This window comes from Schistocerca gregaria, chromosome 5 (assembly GCF_023897955.1).
Source record: "Schistocerca gregaria isolate iqSchGreg1 chromosome 5, iqSchGreg1.2, whole genome shotgun sequence".
Classification (NCBI taxonomy): domain Eukaryota; kingdom Metazoa; phylum Arthropoda; class Insecta; order Orthoptera; family Acrididae; genus Schistocerca; species Schistocerca gregaria.
In genome coordinates, this window is record NC_064924.1 from 379,641,916 (window position 1) to 379,663,009 (window position 21,094).

General features: G+C 41.8%; 1 protein-coding gene across 2 annotated transcripts in view; it reads left to right on the forward strand.

Moving 5' to 3' along the window:
* The first annotated feature begins 293 nt into the window (after positions 1 to 293).
* The window catches only part of LOC126273068 (probable cytochrome P450 6a14), a 97,511-nt gene continuing 76,710 nt past the window's right edge, over positions 294 to 21,094 (forward strand). Inside the window, exon 1 of one of the 2 annotated variants that reach the window (XM_049976473.1) lies at positions 294 to 379. In XM_049976473.1, coding sequence (XP_049832430.1) covers positions 349 to 379 — 31 coding nt within the window. In that variant the 5' untranslated portion in view covers positions 294 to 348. Of the gene's footprint in view, positions 380 to 8,227; positions 8,355 to 21,094 lie in introns of those variants that run through there. The other variant, XM_049976474.1, reaches the window with a different exon arrangement.

The window sequence follows — 21,094 nt, forward strand, 5'->3', positions numbered from 1 at the left end:
AACCGAGAAAGAATAAACCACAATGAAGAAGTGGTGGGTTATTATCATGTTTCGCAGTGTGGCATCGAGTTACGTCAAGGAGACAGAAAGTGAAACGAAAATAGAAGAAAGTACCTGAAGGGAGAAAGACCATTTATGTGATAAGGTTGTCTGACTAAGTTCCTTTGTGTTCTAGTAAGCTCAGCACTCAACTCATGCGGGTGACTGACCGTTCTTTGTTTATCAGTGACAAAAGAGGACGCTGTGGGTTAGAGCGCAGGAGATTTACAGCACGTCAGCCGCTTCCCTTTATCAGACTCAGCGGAAGAATTTACGCCCCGCATACAAAAGCGTACAGCGTTGAGTGCGATGTGCTCTGCTGTTGTGTCGGTTGTAAAAGGTACGTGTTACTTAATAATGGTTTACTACAGTGGAGGGTTAACTGATGTGTTCATTGGGGTGTGTAGATTTAGTAATTTACGATTTTGTGCAGGTAACGTGACTAGTGTCATAAAAATAATTATTGCAACTGTAAACAGCACAAAGAATTGATAACATAATAGTACTGACTACGCTGTTCGTTTTCGTGTTTAACAAGATTTTTCTGAGAGTACCGATGCCGATATTGGCAATGGTACTGCAGTGAGCATTCCAGAAACATTCCTCAAACACTGTATGCGATGGATGCAGTTACATTAAAAGTCAATAACTTTTTAAAAAATTATACTGATAATTTAACAATGTGCAGTATCGTATTGATATTATACGTAAAGAAAAAAGATAGTCTTTGAAGTCATAGTTTTTGTGAGTGAGGTAACAGCATCTACCGTATGGCTGCACTGAGGTGCAGAGTATAGGAGCAACTCATAAAATGTTTTCTCTGTAGAAATAAAGTCACACGTCGAACATTTTTTGATAACGATAGTATCCAAATTTCTGAAGTGTGAAAACAAAGCTGGAAGAATCGGATTTTTATAACTAATCGTTATTACAACGATCATACTCATCGTTGTACGTGATATCCAGCCCATGGTAGGCTTACAAAGACCGCCGCAAATTTTCTCTTACGTCTTCAGATGAGCTACTGATGCGTCGTTACATCGTGACATTACACTCTAAATTGTTGGGTTGTTTTGAAAATCAGCCTTATGCAAACACAATTTGTTTATTTTTGAATTAACCCAGACATGTTTCGACACCTATGTGTCATCTTCTGTGGGTCAAATTTTTATTTCTCTAAAGTACGAGTAGGCCTAAGAATTACAATATATGCAATTTGCTTTGTTTTTTTTAGACGCTCACCTTAAAATTACACCGCTAAATGAACTACATTATTGCACACCGGTTTTTTGTGCTCTTTTTCGTCGTTTCTTTTTTTTGACAGCATGTTATCTGCAAACTAGTCATGAAGAAAATTAATACGTATTTATCAAGAACTGTTAAAAAACTGGTGTACAATAGTGCAATTCATTTAACGACGTAATTTTAAGGTGAGGGTTTAAACAAAACAAAGCAAATTGCACATATTGTAATTCTTAGACCTATAACAGGTAAACTATTATAAATTTCATATTGTACTTTACAGAAATAAAAATGTGACCCACAGAACATGACACAAAGGTGTCGGATCCGTGTCTAGGTAAATAGGAAAATAAACAAATTGTATTTGCATAAGGCTGATTTCCAAAACAACCCAATTTTCAATCGCAAACACGGAAGAACAAAAAAAAAAAAAAAACGGTTCAAACGGCTCTGAGCACTATGGGACTTAACATCTGTGGTCATCAGTCCCCTAGAACTTAGAACCACTTAAACCTAACTAACCTAAGGACATCACACACATCCATGCCCGAGGCAGGATTCGAACCTGCGACCGTAGCAGTCGGTTCCGGACTGAGCGCCTAGAACCGCGAGACCACCGCGGAAGAACACCAAGAGGAGCTTCAAACCTTAGTAAAATGAGTAATTCTAACTCCGATTATCTGCTTAAGGCACAGTGCAGAACCTGATAACCAGTGAAGGATGTGGCTACAGGGAGACGACTGTGACACTTCAACACGAATGAGATGAGGGCGCTGCAAAAATGCAAAGCAATACGTGTGTTCTAGCTATGGCAGATGAAGTACTAGTACAGTCAGAATTCAAGGTTATTCACTTTCCTACTTGCAGCAATGATGTTTTGTATTGTTTCGTTATTCAAAGTCTGTCCTCATAAGGCGAAATAGCGCAAAAAATGCTGCATTTTGAAAACAGTGACCAAAAGGAAAACTGCAGACTTTCAACCAGTTTACCTCATGAAATAATGTTTTTTTGGCTTCCAAATAATGAATTAGATGCTGACATGACACCCAATTAAGATGCCTTGTAACCGAGGCGGAACGCGTCTGTGTGCACAAGACAACTAAAAAGGTTAATGTGAAGCATGCAAAAAAGGTTTTTGTTTTGAACTATTCTAATTTATATACAGCTGCTGCGAAAATTGCCAACACAAGAAACTTGCTAAAAAATTTTTCATTTGGAAGGTCACAGAAGGAACTCTCATTTGGTCCTTTCAGATTGAAACGTTCAGACTATGAAGGTAAAGTAACCAACACACGGCAGTCTGTGGCACAAGGCGTTGTCGAAGTGTGACAGGAGTTGCGTGACAAGTATCAGCACTTAAAAGTAACGTTCTGAGACGATAAGCAATGCAAATGAAGCCCTCAGCACACGGCGAGATAGGGAGTACAAGCTTATTTTCAAGTTACAGTACTCGTGACGAAAATGCAACTTACGCAGTGCACTAGTGCAATGCTGAAATTTTAGCACTGCCAACGAGTATCTCTCAATAACTAGCACTGGGCACTAAAAAAATTACACATGTGTACAGACGCACGCGCGCCCACACACATATACAGTGTGGTCAGTAACAGTCTGAAAAGGTTGTAAGGGTGCTGAGTACGTTGCGCTGCGAAATAATTTGTAAGAAAAACACTCGCCACAGTGAGCCGTTATCGTGTTGATTTCCTTTCCATTTAGCCCATCAGGCCGTTGGGAGCGCAAATAAAGGGCACGCCAGAAAGATCGTCACCAAACATATTCTGTATTTGGTTTCCTAAAACGGAACAAGAAAGCGATACAAAAATTGAACCCGAGCCAAAGTCTGAGAGGTTTTGTGCGCTGTTATCCACGCTATGGGGACACCCGACACTAATCGATATCTGGCGGGCCGCTTGAATTTGCTCGCGTAATGAGCTGGTTGGGTAACCTCAATAGTAATTAACTTGCGAACGGCACAAATTGTCGATTTTCTTCATAACAATTATTTTTCAGCACGACTTACCCTGCAACACCCATACTTTCTTTTCAGCCTGTATAATACAGGGTGTAAAAAAAGACTATGTGTTGTGTATGACTTCATATACAGTGGTAAGGAGAGGTGGGCTACATAGTGGTGCAGCAACTGTCGTTGTAGTAAAGCTGGACAGGAGCAGAAATAATAAGCGAACAAGCAAAATGCAGTAAACAGAAGATTTATGTAACTTGTATCTCTCCAAGCGAAGGAAGACTTATTAGAAATACTACAGCAAGAATTAAAGTCCATCTCTCACTGTCAACATGGAAGAGGCTCCCTAAAGTAAGCAGGAATGACGGTGTCATAGCATAGAGGCTCCAAGCACAAGTGGCCTGTGGGCAGCCACCAGTCATCCTATATTGCGAGGGCAGAGTGCGCTCTTAGCCCAGTGTGGGTGGAAGTGTGGCTCAGTGGGCATACACCATTGGGTCCACCAAATCCAGGGCGACTGCTACCAGCGTCGTATGGAAACCTGCAATTCCGTTGCTATGATGCCCTTAGGGTGGTATTGACATGTGATACCACATTACATATACAAAAATTTAGAGTATTTAGAGGAGATAAAAACAAGCACTTGTCACGTGACGAAAATGGCAGAGGTGCGCAGTTTCCCCGCTTGAGATACATGAATGTTTTGCCACTACTGATGTTCATAAATGGCGTTCAAACTGTCTGTGTTCAGTATTGTTTTGGAGATGTTGCGAAAAGTCGTCTGATAACATTAAAGTTGAAGTGGCATCTGCATACTAACTTCTTGAGTAATGGCTACAACTCCTCTAGAGTGTCTATTAGTGTGTCGTACAATAAAGCTTCACATCACCATCCCTCCCCATCCCCCTTACAACAAGAAATCCATAAGGATTCACCAACATTCCTATGTGATTACAAAATAAGGACAAATCGCAGATTTCTGTACAAGTACTTAGGCGAATCCTTGGATCTCCAGGGGGAGAGAAAATGGCACTTACAAGTCGGAAGTAAAAAGTTAGAAGAGCTCATTGTAAAATCAACATCTACCACAAAGGGCGTATATACATAAACACAAAAATCAGACATTCTGACATGCTTATCAAGCCAGCGAAAAGCGTACACTGCACAGAAAAGGTGATCTGGAAGAAATTTTAAAGGAAGAACGCAAAACTCTAAGAATGGTACTCGGTCCCGAAGGAAGAAATGATGCATACAGACAACAAACGAAAAGCTATCGAATCTCACTGCAGACATAAGAAAATAAAGACTAAAATTTTAACCGGATATCCACAGATTCCCAACAAATAGACTTACAAAATTGCGACGTACATAGAACAACTCAAAGCCATACCCTAGACCTAGCAGGACGAAAAGGATTTAGAAAAGGCTCATACAAGTCCTTCAGAGGCTTTCGACAGAAACTTATACAGACAAAAAAATATCAAATGACATGCACTGCCGGAGAATGAAGCCACCACCAGACCAAGAACAAAGTGGACTGACTGGAAACTACTCTGAAGATTGAAAAGTACTGTATTAGCTTTGCGTGATTTCGTGATGGGACAGGTTCGCACTGCTGATCCCAAACACTCGAGCAGTACTCAAGAATAGATCTCCTTTACAGATGAACCACTCTTTCCTGAAATTCTCCCAATAAACCGAACTCCGTAGTTCGCCTTCCCGATCCAGTCCTCACACACTTGTTCCAATTCATATCGCTTTGCAACGATGTGACCAGATGTTTTAACGAGTTGACGCTGTCAAACAGAACACTACTAGCGCTGCGTTCGAACAGTACCGGTTTATTTTTCCTACTCATTTGCATTAACTTACATTTTTCTACATCTGAAGGTAGCTGTCATTCATCACACCAACTATAAATCCGGTATAAGTCATTTTGTATCCTCCTACAGTCACTCAACTTCGACACCTTACCGTACACCACACAATCATTAGCAAACAACCGCAGATTGCTGCCCACATTTTCCGCCATACTATTTATGTACTTAGACAACAACAGCGGCCCCATAACACTTTCCTGGGGTGCTCCTGCCCATACTCTTGTCTCTGTTGAACACTCGCCGTCGAGGACAGGGTTCAATTACTTAAGTGATCACCGAGCTACTCACATACCTGGGAACCTATTCCATTCCGTCTTACCATCGTTCAAAGTCTGCAACGGGGCACCGAGACAAAAACGTTTCTAGAATCTTCTTCTTGCCCTTCATCCATAGTTCGCAGTATATCATGTAAGAAAAGGGCAAGCTGAGTTTTGCACCAACGATGCTTTCTTAAACAGTGCTGATTCGTGGACATAAACTTTTCGGTCTCTAGGAAATTTATTATGTACGAACTCAGAATATGTTCTAGAATTCTGCAGCAAACTGATGTTAAGGACATTCGTCTGTAATTATGCGGCTCCGTTCTTTTAGGCTTCTTATATACAGAGGTCAACAGAGGCAAATGTAGCGCAATAAACAGCAATCAGTCTTGGTGTAGCAAGACTGTAAAGTAACATTTCAGTACACCTAATGAACGAACGTATAGCCAAAAGATTACATTAGCTAGTTTCATTATAGCTGAATTAACCCGTACCGAGGGTTAAAACAAACCTGAAAACATAGTAACATTTTGTCGTCACGAATTGTTAGAGCTACCCTTTTTGTTGGTAGCACCAAGGTACAATAGAATTACGGTGAGTGCCAGTGCTATCTATCGTCTGCGTATACAGGATGGTCCATTTATAGTGACCGGGCCAAATATCTCACCAAATAAGCATCAAACGAAAAAACTACAAAGAACGGAACTCGTCTAGCTTGAAGGGGGAAACCAGATGGCGCTATGGTTGGCCCGCTAGATGGCGCTGCCATAGGTCAAACGGATATCAACTGCGTTTTTTAAAATAGGAACCCCCATTTTTATTATATATTCGTGTAGTACGTAAAGAAATATGAATGTTTTAGTTGGACCATTTTTTTCGCTTTGTAATAGTCACAAACTTATAAGTACGTGGTATCACATAACATTCCGCCAGTGCGGACGGTATTTGCTTCGTTATACGTTACCTGTGTTAAAACGGACCGTTTACCAATTGCAGAAAAGGTCGATATCGTGTTGATGTATGGCTATTGTGATCAAAATGCCCAACGGGCGTGTGCTATGTATGCTGCTCGGTATCCTGGACGACATCATCCAAGCGTCCGGACCGTTCGCTGGATAGTTACGTTATTTAATTAAGTAAACAGGAAATGTTCAGCTACATGTGTAACGTCAACCACAACCTGCAACAAATGATGATGCCCAAGTAGGTGTTTTAGCTGCTGTCGCAGCTAACCCGCACATCAGTAGCACACAAATTGAGCGAGAATCGGGAATCTCAAAAACATCGGTGTTGACAATGCTACAACAATCTATTGTACCCGTACCATATTTCTATGCACCAGGAATTGCATGGCGACGACTTTGAACGTCGTGTACAGTTCAGGCACTGGGCACAAGAGAAATTACCGGACGATGACAGATTTTTTGTACGCGTTCTATTTAGCGACAAAGCGTCATTCACCAACTGCGGTAACATAAACCGGCATAATATGCACTATTAGGCAACGGAAAATCCACAATGGCTGCGACAAGTGGAACATCAGTGACCTTGGAGGGTTAATGTATGGTGCGGCATTATGGGAGGAAGAATAATTGGCCCTCATTTCATTGACGGCAATCTAAATGGTGCAATGTATGCTTATTTCCTACGCAATATTCTACCGATGTTACTACAAGATGTTCCACTGCATGACAGAATGGCAATGTACTTCCAACATGATGGATGTCCGGCACATAGCTCGAATGCGGTTGAAGCGGTATTGAACAGCATGTTTCATGACAGGTGGATTGTTCGTGGAAGCACCATACCATGGTCCGCACGTTCACCGGATCTGACGTCCCCGGATTTCTTTCTTTGCTATCGTGATCCACCGACAACGCCTGACAACATGCGTTATCACATTGTCAATGCATGTGCGAACATTACGGAAGGCGAACTACTCGCCGTTGAGAGGAATGTCGTTACACGTATTGCCCAATGCATTGAGGTTGACGGACACCATTTTGAGCATTTATAGCATTAATGTGGTATTTACAGGTAATCACGCTGTAACAGCATGCAAGGTAAATGTATCACATTGGAACAACCGAAATAAAATGTTCAAACGTACCTACGTTCTGTATTTTAATGTAAAAAACCTACCTGTTACCAACTGTTCGTCTAAAATTGTGAACCATATGTTTGTGACTATTATAACGCCATCTACCACAAAGCGAAAAAAGTGGTCCAACTAAAACATTCAAATTTCTTTACGTGCTACACGAACATGTAATAAAAATGGGGGTTCCTATTTAAAAAAAAAACGCACTTGATATCCATTGGACCTATGGCAGCGCCATTTAGCGGGCCAACCATAGCGCCATCTGGTTTCCGCCTTCAAGCTAAACAAGTTTCGTTCTTTGTAGTTTTTTAGTTTGACGCTTATTTCGTGAGATATTTGACCCGGTCACGATCAATGGACCATCTTGTATCTGTAAATTCATTTAACTGGTAACTACTGATGCGAAAGTTGGTCTCGTCTCTAGGTAGGATCTTTCAGCTGTTCGCAAGTGCAGCTTTCGTCTGCAAGGAGCAATGTTAATATAAAAGTAATTAGCTGACTTACGTACACTTATCACTCAAGTGGGACTCGAGAAACTACCGGCGAAGTACGAACCGCGCAAAGAAAATTAGAAACAGGAGTTCTGAAATAAGAACTGCTACGCGAGGCAGATTAAATGCTTACCCGCGGTCGAGGCAGAACGTAAGGTTTTCGCAGGATACTGTTTCTGTACGAGGCGGCGCTTACATCGCAGACTGGTTATTTGGACTCGGCCTTTGAAAGGCGCGGGCAGACGGACGGGTTACTGCCGGCAACGCCAGTTGCTGGAGGATTCGCCTGCTGGCTGCAGAACTTACCGGCCGGCTGGCAGTGACACTTCTGCAGTTGCGCTAGCGCTACCTCACTTCGTGTGCAGGCGTGAAGACACGGTAAGCAGTTAACATCTGCGGCATTTTATTGCAATATAGCTGCCATCATTTAATTAATTTGTAAATTTTTTATTTATTTTACGTGGTCATCCAAAAAGCTTAAGAGTCAACTGCTGTCACGCTGTCTCTGTGTATTCCGCGTTTGCTTTTGTAGAAAACGTTTGCGTGCTGTTCATTTTCATTACGTCAATGGCGTTTCAAGTGCATAGTCCTTATGTTGCTGAAAATCAATGACGAATATTTAATTGGAAAGTCTCGTTCTGCTATCTTTCATTGTCATCGTGCATGTACATTTTTATAACACCGTTGTAATATTTGAAAATTCTGACTGCGTCTATGATGAACCTTTTGAGTGGAAGGTGTAGGATAACTCAGTCAAGATATGGTTCAAATGGCTCTGAGTACTATGGGACTTAAAATCTATGGTCATCAGTCCCCTAGAACTTAGAACTACCTAAACGTAACTAACGTAAAGACATCACACAACATCCAGTCATCACGAGGCAGAGAAAATCCCTTACCCCGCCGGGAATCGAACCCGGGAACCCGGGCGTGGGAAGCGAGAACGCTACCAGACGACCACGAGCTGCGGACTCAGTCAAGATATCATGACTGTTTACGAATGGAGTGCTGAATCTAATGTTTAAGAATTTTTAGAAGCTATGTCTTTTCACTCCTCTAGGAAACAGTTGAAAATATATGTAAATGTAGCCTTCAGGCCTAGCACAATATTATTCTGATTCTTTGTGCCTTCAAGTCGTGCGCTACGGTCGCAGGTTCGAATCCTGCCTCGGGCATGGATGTGTGTGATGTCCTTAGGTTAGTTAGCTTTAAGTAGTTCTAGGTTCTAAGGGACTGATGACCTCAGCAATGAAGTCCCATACTGCTCAGAGCCATTTGAACCATTTTTTCAAGTCGTGGATATTTGCAAATGCGTCGAAAACACAAGTTATGGAAGAAAATGGCATTCGTTCTGAGCTGAAAGATACTACAGTCAGTTTTTTTGTCGAGCAATTTAAGGTACACAAAATTCGGAAATTACATTTGATAAACACGAAGATTTCCTCCTCTCTAGTATATTACCATATACCACCTACTTATTTTACCACAGACGCTCAGCTCAGAGCATATAAACTGTCTTTGACAATAGAAGAAATTCGCTGTATTAGGAAATTTCCCAGTAAACTTGAACTACGGTCTGTAACAAAAATGGCCTGTGTCATAAATAAATGACAAAAACATATTAACATTACCCAATATCTATGACTGGTGCACCACACATGGAAAGGCAAGAACGTTTATGTACAATCATTCAGGACTTCAGGAATGGTTATAACATACGTGACAATAATCTCATATGAAACTTCCTGGCGGAATAAAGCTGTTAGCTGGCCCGTTACACTAACCTGGGAACCACAGGAAAAGGTCCGAGGTTCGAAGCTCGCCCCTGAAGACAGTTTTAATCCGCTAGGAAGTTTCAAATCACCGCACACTCCGCTGCAGAGTGAAAGTTTCATTCTGAAAATAATCTTATAATTGTTTAGTAGTGGAGCTAGAAACGTAAAGTGGCTTGTTCAAATCATCTTTTGACGTATGTATGTCGTTTAAGGGCTAGTGAAACAATCGAGGCACAGACCCACTACAGCTATTCCTACAAGAGTGGAAGACATTGTTTGAAAGACCGATAGCGCCAACATTAATATGCAGTCGATCCACGTCTTGTTGGAACTATTATCAGTCTATAAATGGCAACGGGACATGTTCCAATAATTCTGGCAACATTTCACTCAGAAAGGAGATAAGTGTTTCTGCACAGCGCATGTGGCGGAATATTAGAGCCATTCGGATATGTTAGGGAGGAAGTAGCCCATGTGACAGTCATCTCACTTGAAATTAAGTTTTATTTTTGCTTTTATAAATAATGAAAATTTGAAAGCGAACTTTTTGCCATGAAGTATACAAACTGCTCAACGAAAGGTTTGTTTCATTTCAGACGTATGTTGGCCAGATTCAAGGTATGCTGCGAATGAAAGTATCACCCTTATAGACGAAAACGTAACCGTGAAATAAAGCAAGAAACCAGTTTGATGGAAAGTGTTCGCCTGTAAAATCTAAATCTGCTAGCGGGTGACATTCAGTACCTCGTTGCTCCATGACATGTCCTGTGATGTATTTGGATCGTGGTCCTTGGCATGATATGCACAAGGTGGTCGAGAGTTTTGTGTTCAAGTCCCTCCCACTCTTCCCCACTTTTCGATGGCGGCCCTTCTAAGGCCGTCCAGTTTTTGAGAAGGTTCCCACACCGATGCACTGAGAGTTACCTCTTGTTCCAAACATGCTCAATCGGGTTCACGATAGCAGATATCGCAGGTCTTTCCATTCGGTTGAGTTCTGCTTCCGGGCACGGTTTCCTCGTGCATCTTTAATACCAAAATCATCATAAAAAGTTGACTGTTGGGCTGGAAAGTAGGTTGGAGGAAGCGAACGCATTTTCCTGCTGAGCTCTTGGGAGTGCTTGCCTGAGACCTGCATTGTTGTCTGGACGCATCAGCACTCAACTCGTCATGTGTAATAAATCCTAGGTTCATCAGGGAAGAGAATTTGATACCATTAATCCAGGTTACTTTCTGTGTGTTCCCTTCTCCATTTTTCTCGTACTCCACGTTGTCGATGAGAGGGTTTGTACTGTAGTTAGTAATTGATACGTAGAGGCCAAATTAATCTTGCAGAGACGGTTGCATACTGTCTGGATCGGCGAAACTTCCCAGTTGCCTTCATTCAGAGAGCGCGAAGATGCGTTCTCCTCGGGGTAGCTGACACGCTCGATGATTTGTGGGTAGCGTAGGTCAGCTGCTACGGCCGTGGTTGTCAAACTGCGGCCTGATCAAGTATCCTTTTGGACCGCGGTTCTCCCTCGCAATTTTATAATAATATGAATGTAGCAACTAACAGCCGAATCAAAAAATGGCAATTAACAGTAAAAGCTTTTTAAGAATGTAGTTTTACTGCTTGGTAATAAACAAAAATACTTACAGCGATAATAACATTATTTTCACAATCGCTTCTGAAACAGAGTTTAGAAGTTACACATCATAAAAACCTAGTTGTTACAGAAACGGCATGTTCAATACACATCTCCTGTGACTGCATCCCGCAAAACCCAATCGTTATCAAAACAATGCACAACAATATAAAATTCTTATTCCCTGTATTGCAGGATTTTAAAATCCTAAACATGGCTGATCATTGTCAGCAACTGGAGAATAATTTCATTCGACGAAGGTGTCAAGTATAGGCAACACTTGTATCGCAAAAGTTGCTGTTGCCTTGAAAGTTCCATTACAGAGTCTTTATACCATGGAGGGTTCCTACTACGAATTGCTCCGTTAGGTGCGTATGTATCCAATGCTTGATGGAATATTCTTCTAGACCTCTGCCACAGTTCTTCGACACCCTTTTGACCACAGTTAAATGTTTCATGTCCCTCCTTGAGGTGTGACACTATCCTCCCATTACCCAGTATACTGAACATGTAAATATTTCTACTGTTTTAGCTGTCCTCTGTACTTTGCTACTCGTTGTTACAACCACCTCATGGTCATTAATATCCTTTTGAACGTAGACGTCAGGTCTATTTGTGGCCATTAAAATGAACATATTTCCATAGCGAGTGGACTTAAAAAGTGTCTGTTCTAGGCAGTTTTCAGAGAAGGCATTTTTATTTCGCAGGTTGCTTTGACACGTCCACCACAAACAAAAGAGAATATCCCAGTCGATTTTTGGATAATTAAAGGCTCCTCCAGCTATGACGGTATGATTAGCGAACATGTAAGAGCTGTGGAGCCGAGATGTTATGTAACCATTTTGATTACATTTCGACGGACAGGTTTATTTGTAAGTTTATGCGCACGCTTGACAATGTTTTGCCCAGACAATCTCTGTAGCTTCAGTGTCTGTTTCAGTGGATTTGGGTTACTTGGCTACTACTAAAAACACTTAACCTCCGTTTTCAGTTAGTCTATCCCTTCAACGTATACTTAGATTTACCTCAAAAGGTCTCGCTGAAATGAATTTCGGGCTTTAACCAGATTCCTGTACCTATTGTTATTTGAGTTCCGGTTCCTTTTGAGAGTGCTTCAAGATCTGGCGCTTTATTGGGAATGATTTGGCAATTGATCACCGATACCTTAAGTATTTTCTGTGTGTGCCTATGTAGCGGCATTTCCTTAAACCATACGGTAATGTTTTGAGGCTAGCTGGAATCATCTGGAGCGAATGGAGAGTCGCTAAAAAACGCGTCCACAATGTTGATTTATTTGTACAGGGCAATTATAGTTACAAGCGGACGCCCACATCCACGTAATATTGTACGCAGGGAAGCCATAGCTACTATCTCGCTCTCAGTTGTTACCCGTAAAGGCGGGAAAGCCGTCAAGAAAAGGTAAGGTTGTACCTCTAGGCCACGAGCAGACTCTGAACCGGCTGCCGCAAGGACAGCATGTTGGACAACGTCCCAGTTTCATTTTCGACACTCGACGATCTGCAATACCTGAAACAAGAGTTACGTAATGCTGCTACACGTGCAGCCATTCAGAATATTTAAAAAAATGGCTCTGAGCACTATGGGACTTAACATCTGAGGTCATCAGTCCCCTAAACTTAGAACTACTTAAACCTAACTAACCTAAGAACATCACACACATCCATGCCCGAGGCAGGATTCGAACCTGAGACCGTAGCAGTCGCGCAGTTGCGGACTGAAGCGCCTAGAATCGCTCGGCCACCACCGGCGGCTGCAGAATATTTATATACCTAAAATTATCAGATAATTATAAACTAAAGAACGACTTGTCATAGAATAAAAGTCATAGTTACACCGTACTGGTTTCTTTCATTCCATTTGAATCGTTAGTATCTGAGAGCTTCTGTAAGACATGCATTGGCAAACCTATAGTATCAAACAACATCTTAATATTGTAATGAGCTCTTATGATGAGACTGAACGACGTCGCGGCTCCCCCCGTTGGAAGTTCGAGTCCTCCCTCGGACGTGGATGTGTGTGTAGTCCTTAGAGTTAGTTAGTTTAACTTAGATTAAGTAGTGTGTAAGCCTACGGACTGATGACCTTGGCAGTTTGGTCACATAGGAACTTACCACAAATTTCCAAATTTACTGACAGACGGTATGGTAAACGAGGTAATGAACGTCTACGTCTTAATATCATTGTCGATACATTGTAAATGTACACGTTCATTATCTCGTTTACTAAACTGTCAATCAGTCTTACTATTGTAAGATGATGTTGTTTGATACTATAGCTTTAAAATAATGGACACGAAATTTTCTACGAATCTTTACTTTCGCATTTCGTGACCACATCAATGACTGTACCGTCTTTCAGAGTATGCACGCATTAAAACAACATCGAGATATGCATGAATGTTTTTTGGTCAACACCAAGTGTCTCCGTGATTCCGTGTTGAAAAAAAAAATGCGAAGAAACTGAATGGCGGCATTATGTCGCAGGAGATGCCCGTTACGTTGTTCTATTATTTTACTTTTTATTAAGCTTTTATTACTGTTTCGGCTATCTTTAGAACTAAAACTGAAGTACCACGTATAACATAAACCAAAATGAACCTACTTTCTCACCAAAAGTTTCATACATGGGGTGGACGAAAATATGGAATAACGCGAGAAATAGATTTCTGAACATAAATCCAGATGCAAGCAAAGCTTGCGGGCTGCGCTTTTGTATTTGACCACGAGCTGCACCTGTGCAATGCCCTCAGTATGTTGCATGTGTCACTCGTCCTCACAACATCGCTCTGTGTAGTTGTGGGTGAATGATATGGGACCTAAATGAACTCGAACGTGGACAAATTGTTGGACTTCGTTTAGTGGGTGTTTCAGTAACCAGGGAAGCCAAAGTGTTTGATGTTTCAAGAGCACGTTATCGAAGATTTCTACCGCATACAGGGAAAGCGGGAAAACATCATCCGCTGAGTCACAACGCGGACGAAAGTGTGTTTCGAGTGGTCGTGACAGACGGTAATTGACGAGGATTCTGCCGAAAAATAAGAGGACGACCGCCGCAAAGGTCACTTCAGAACTGAACCTGTATGCACCAACACTAAGGGGCTCCTTAATCAGGAAAGGAAATGCCAGTAAAAGCAAAACCTAGTGCCGAAGCACCAGCAACGGAAGAATGCCATTTTTACGGCTGAATCTTGTTACGCACTGTTTCGAACTTCTGGTCGTGTTCATGTCCCAAGAGAGAAACGTGGCGGGGATTGGATGATGATTTTGGTAGCCTCATCGTGGTATTCCATGGGCTATATCGTTACACTGTAAGGTGGCACTACTGCCACGGACTATGTGCACATTTTAGGCGGTCAGGTCCGTTCCATGGAACAATGTTTGTTCCCAATGGCGATGCTGTATTCCAAGACAGAACCGTTGGTCACACTGCTCGCGTCATCCCCGACTGGTTTTGTCAGCATGAAGATGAACTGGCGCATTCTCCCTGGGCACCACAGTCGCCAGACAAGAATATATTTTAATCTTTGTGAAATACTTTCAAGAGAAAGGTGTGTGATCGCTATCCACTTCCATAGCCGTTACAATAAGACTATTACTTTTCAAACACCTTGGCTACACAAAAACTGATGCCTGATTCACGATTCTTGGGTAGAATTCTGGCGGTTGCTATGCATGCGTGTAAATTTTTTTCCGATTTTCAATTTTGGTAGTATTATGGTATTTTTTTATATTTTTAGCACTTATATCCTCTTGCCACCCCGGTTCACTTAACGGATTATACACGTATTTGCATGCATGAAGAATCGGCGCTCTGTTCGGGATTTAATGAACTGTACAGAAAAATTGACCTTCAGCTTGAGAGAAATATGCAGTGAGACGAACTGAAATAATGTTTTTATTCAAAGATAATAATTACACTGAAGTCGCCGCTATGCAATGCAAACAATACAGAAGGTGGGACATGATTCTTAATAGTGAGTGATCACCACGGCATGCTCTGCCACGTGTCCCCTTGCTGGCCACAAGGCTGGTAACGCTTTCTACTGGTAGGGTCTTCCATTCCTCCATCTGCACGGCAAACAACTGCTGGATGATGTTACCCTCCATTCATAGGCTGTTGCACGCAGCGACTGTTATATTGACTCGTAAATAATTGATTTCAGCTATCAGTCGTCCTTTGGAATTTTTATTGGCAGATCAAGATTTGAGCTAGAAACTAGCCATTCTCAATGCACTATCGATTTGATCAGTGCATGTAATGCCTGTTGGTCGGGCTTCATCCACAGTTAATTGAGTATACAATGAATACACCGCACAGCAATATTCCGACACAGGACGGACAAGTGTAATGTAGGCTGTCTCTTTAGTGGGTTTGTTACATCTTCCAAGTGTTCTGCCAACAAAGCACAGTCTTTGTTTCGCCTTCCCCACAATATTACCTACGTGGTCTTTCCAATTTAAGTTGCTCGTAATTGTAATTCCTAGGTATTTACTTGAATTGACAGCCCTTAGATTTGTGCGATTTATCGTATACCCAAAATTTATCGGATTTCTTTTAGTACCCATGTGGATGACCTCGCAAGTTTCTTTGTTTAGTGCCAATTGACACTTTTCGCACCATACAGAAATTCTCTTTAGATCATTTTGTAATTGGAATTGATTGTCTGATGATTTTACAAGACGGTAAATTACAGCGTCATCTGCAAACAGTCTGAGGGGGCTGCTCAGATTATCACCTAGATCATTTAAGTAAATCAGGAACAGCAGAGAGCCTATGACACTACCTCGCGGAACGACAGATATCGCTTCTGTTCTACTCGATGATTTATCGTCTATCACTACGAACTGTGACCTCTCTGAGAGGAAATCACGAATCCAGTCACACAACTGAGACGATAATCCATATGCAAGCAAATTGATTAATAGTCGCTTGTGAGGAACGATATAAAAATCCTTCTCGAAATCAAGGAATATGGAATCGATCTGAGATCCCTTGTCGAAAGCACTCATTACTTCATGGGAATAAAGAGCTACCTGTGTTGCACAAGAACGATATTTTCTGAATCCGTGTCGGTTATGTATCAATAAGTCATTTTCTTCATATGCTCCAAAATTCTACTGCAAATTGAGGTCAGTGGTATGGGTCTGTAATTCAATGGGTTACTCCTATTTCCTTTCTTGAATATTGGTGTGATCTGTGCTACTTTCCAGTCTTTAGGAACAGACCTTTCGTCAAGTGAGAGGTTGTATATGATTGCTACGAAAGGCGTTATTGTGTCTGCATACTCTGAGAGGAACCTGATTGGTATACCATCTGGACAGGAAGGCTTGCCTTTCTTAAGTAATTTGAGTTGTTTCGCAACACCTAAGATATCTGCTTTTATGTCACTCAGGCTAACAGCTGTTCTGGTTTCGAATTCTGGAATATTTGCTAGGTCTTCTTTCGTGAAGGAATTACGAAAACTATATTTAGTAACTCCCCTTTAGTGGCACCATCATCGGTAACATTTCCATCGCTATCGCGCAGTGACGGTATTGGATTTTTTTTTTTTTTTTTTTTTTACCACTGGTGTACTTTACATACGACCAGAATCTCATTGGGTTTTCTACCATATTTTGAGACAATGTTTCATTGAGGAAACTATTAAAAGCATCTCGCATTGACGCCCGCACTCAATTTCGAGCTTCCGTGAAACTTAGCCAGTCTTGAGGATTTTGAGTTCTTCTGAATGTGGCGTGCTTTTTTGGTTGCTTCTGCAATAGTTGTAATCTCCCCACAAAATTAAAATAATATGAATATGAATAATACTCTCATTTAGCGTAACTACCCAACAGTGAAAATATAATACAATGTGACAAACCCATAACCTTTCAATAATTGACGGTCAAGTTAACCTGGTAAATTTTGGACGTCAGCAATGCTGCGTCATGGCCCTGATACATCATTCTGAATAAGCTGAAAAATCTTACCTTAATTAGGTCGCCGGATAACGCGTATATATCTGCTCCTATAAGATATTTTTCCTGGCGCAGCTAAGTGCAATGCTGGCCCATAGATTTGTCTTATATAAAAGGGAAGAACTGATTTTTCTTTTCAATAATCGGGATGGCCAAGGATTGGAGAAATTATTGAATTGTTTGAATTGAGATTAATGTCAAAAGTTACTTTTTATGAGAAAGATTATTATTAACAGATCTTTTTTTTAAACATTTACATGGGACTTGATGTGACAATACTACATATGCGCGAGGCTGCTTTTACCTTATCCTATAACGCTCAGGCTCTGCCATCGCTGCACACGACCGGCCCAGCCAACACGATACGCCAGACACGACTGCTCGCTAGCAACAACCTACTGCTACTTGTATACAGTTCCTACTGCAGTCAATACTGCTCTTTGGTCTCAGATTCTCTTCTAGCTTACATATCGCAGGCAGCGCGTGAGCAATACATCGAAATTACATCAGCTCGAGTGCGCTAGCAACAAGTTCTCTAATTATGGACCTCTTACATAGTGTTCTGACGTTTTTTGTGTACCATGGTGGATCAGTCCCGTGTCTTATTAACTTATGCGGTATGAATCTATCTATTGCTGTGGATACTGTATCTTTGGATTTGAGCCATATCTAGTCTATACTTACATAATTAGCTTGGAAGGAATCGAGACTCTCTCTTAGGAAGGCATCAAGCGAATTTTTATCTGCTGTTTTAAATAGGTATATATTGCGTTTATTTTTAGTGGTTTTGGCTGATACGTTTTTGAGCCTCGTTACAATGACCTTGTGTTCAGTAATCCCTGTGTCCGTCATGACGCTCTCTATTAGATCAGGATTATTTGTGGCTAAGAGGTCAAGTGTGCTTGTGTGTTTTCGCAAAAATTTACAATTCGTGTGGGCTCATAAAGTATTTGTTCAAAGAACGGTTGTTTTGTTGGTGCAGATGTTATGTATCGATATGCGAAGATTTTCGTGCCTTACCGGAGAATGGTACAAACTCGCGAATTTACATAAACAGCTTAAGTTTAGGTAGGTGACAGCGGCAATCAATTTTAACAAGGAGTGTACCTCAGAAGGTGTCTAAAGATGGTACATTATAGTGCCGAAAGCAACAGCAAAAAATAAATATCTTTTAATGTAGCTAAGGGATTCAATCATACGCGAACACTAGACAGTAAACGATAAGTCGAGGGTAGAATGTGCAAATCAGTACTGTAGCTAAGGTGTCCCCACGTAGTCCGTTTGTCCCGACGTGTCTCTTTTCTCTATATATAACTGTTAACGCCTCGTGCTCCACGCCGTTACTTTAAGCCTGCAGCACCCAAGCTTCGAGTGCAGCTTATTGCAATGCGTGCAGACCGCCTGAGGCTCAGTGGACGGCCTTGGAACGACTTCCTGTCTTCGCGGTTGCCAGGCCTTGAAACACACCTCAACAGTATTCATCGGAAGAAGTTTGCTTTCTAGACATTTAGGAGGATTTAAAAAGTGAGCAAAGTCTGTAAGAAGACATACGTAAGAAGCCCAACGCGACTGCTCTCGATTATGGATGCATTGCATAAAATGCACAGTACTCTAAGACATAAACCTGAGCAACATTAAGTTCAGCTCAGTCAAATGAAAACCTCAAATTTGTAATAACAAATCTAAATTTCGTCCCATTATCCTGTAAAATGGTGAGCGTGCTACAAACAGCGTGCAGAATGGCCTGTAGGTGGGAGCACAGTGCAGATGCACACATACCGTCGCAGTATCAGTATAAAGATGGTTGCCTCACTTGCAACTTGCACCAGAGAAGAACAGCGCTCTGTTATTCGGTTTTTGCGCAGTGAAGGTGTGAAACCTATTGAAATTCGTCGACGAATAAAGATTCAATACGGTGATGCATGTTTGTCACAGCAGCAAGTCTACGAATGGAGTAGGAAGTTCGTAAATGGTGTCACTTCAGTGGAAGATGCTCCTCCTCCAGGTCAGGTACAACGAGTAGTGACTCCACAGAACACTGCAGCAGTTGAAGCCATAGTGGAGGAAAACCGCCGAGTGACACTGAATGACATTGCAGCATGTTTACAGGTTAGTCATGGGTCAGCACATCACATTGTGCATGATGTGCTCCTGTTTCACAATGTGTCTGCAAGATGGGTGCCACGGCAGCTCACTCCTGAAATGAGAGAACGACGTGTTGATGGTTGTGAAAAAACTTCTTTGTCGCTTTGAACGAGAAGGTAATGGCTTCCTTGCAAGAATCGTTATTGGGGACGAAACCTGGGTTCACTTCCACCAACCGGAAACGAAGAGAGCGAGCAAGGAATGGCGCCACTCCTCATCACCAAAACCAAAGAATTTTCGAACAGAACCATCAGCAGGGAAGGTTACGCCCACTCTCTTTTGGGACGAAAAAGTTGTCATTTTGGAGAATTCCATGCCTAGAGAGCCCACTGACACCAGTGCATCATACACAGATCTCCTAAAAAATAAACTGCGCCTGCAATCAAATCAAAGCGACGTGGATTGGTGTCAGCAGGGGTCCTTTTGCAACATGACAACGCAAGGCCCATACTGCCCTTACAACAGTTGCAACAATTACAGACCTGCATTTTGAGTGTCTTCCTCGTCCACCATACTCACCAGACCTTTCCCCAAGTGATTTCCATATGTTTGGACCACTCAAAGACGCAATGGGAGGAAAGAAGTTCCGTTCTGATGAAGAGGTACGCCACGCGCTGCATGAGTGCTTGCGCGGACTACCAAAAGAATTTTTTTCTAAAGTAATTTATGCACTTTGCAAGCGCTGGAGGACTTGCATTGAGCGTGAGGGAGATTATGTTGAAAAGTGATACAGGTTTGTGCCACTTCTGCACAATAAATAATATTAAAAAAATTTAAGGTTTTCATTTGACTCACCCTCGTACATCGGAGTTTGTCACCATCTCCCGGGAGTAGATCCTCTCACCTGACTGATTCTTATTTGCACGAGCACGGAACGTTTACTACGATCATCCACAAAGATTTAACGATGTGTTGATACCAAAATAACTCATCGAACCTTTCGCCGTGATCGAGGCAGAATTTTGGCCCGAAGAAGGTAGAGTAAGTCAACTCGCATTCAGGAGGGTGGTGGTTCAAGTGCCCGTCCGGCCATCCATATTTGGATTTTCCGTGTTTTCCCTAAATCGCTTCGAAAGACCATGGTCAGTTTCCCTCCCCACTCGTTAGCAATCGGAGTTTGTGCTCTGTCACTAATAACATCTTCGTTGACTGGACATTAAACCCTGATCTCCATTATCCTTCCAAATCTCGTCTCTAGTCATAGTATGACGCTATCGACAATACGTGTTACACCTGTTCTTAACACAAATATCTGTTCTTATGACTGGCACTGGGTAAGCAGAGCAGAGTCGTGTCCAGTGTGAGCTCTGAATGCCTACATCTACATCGATACTGTGCAAATCACATTCAAGGGCCTAGCAGAGGGTTCATCGATCCACCTTCACAGTTCTCTATTATTCCAATCTCGTGTAGCGCGCGGAAAGATAAACACCTGTATCTTTCGGTATGAGCTCTGATTTCACTTATTTTGTCGTAGTAATCGTTCCTCCCTTTGTAGGTTGGTGTCAACAAAATATTTTCGCATTCGGAGGAGAAAGTTGGTGATTGGAATTTCGCGAGAAGATTCCGTCGCAACGAAAAACGCCTTTCTTTTA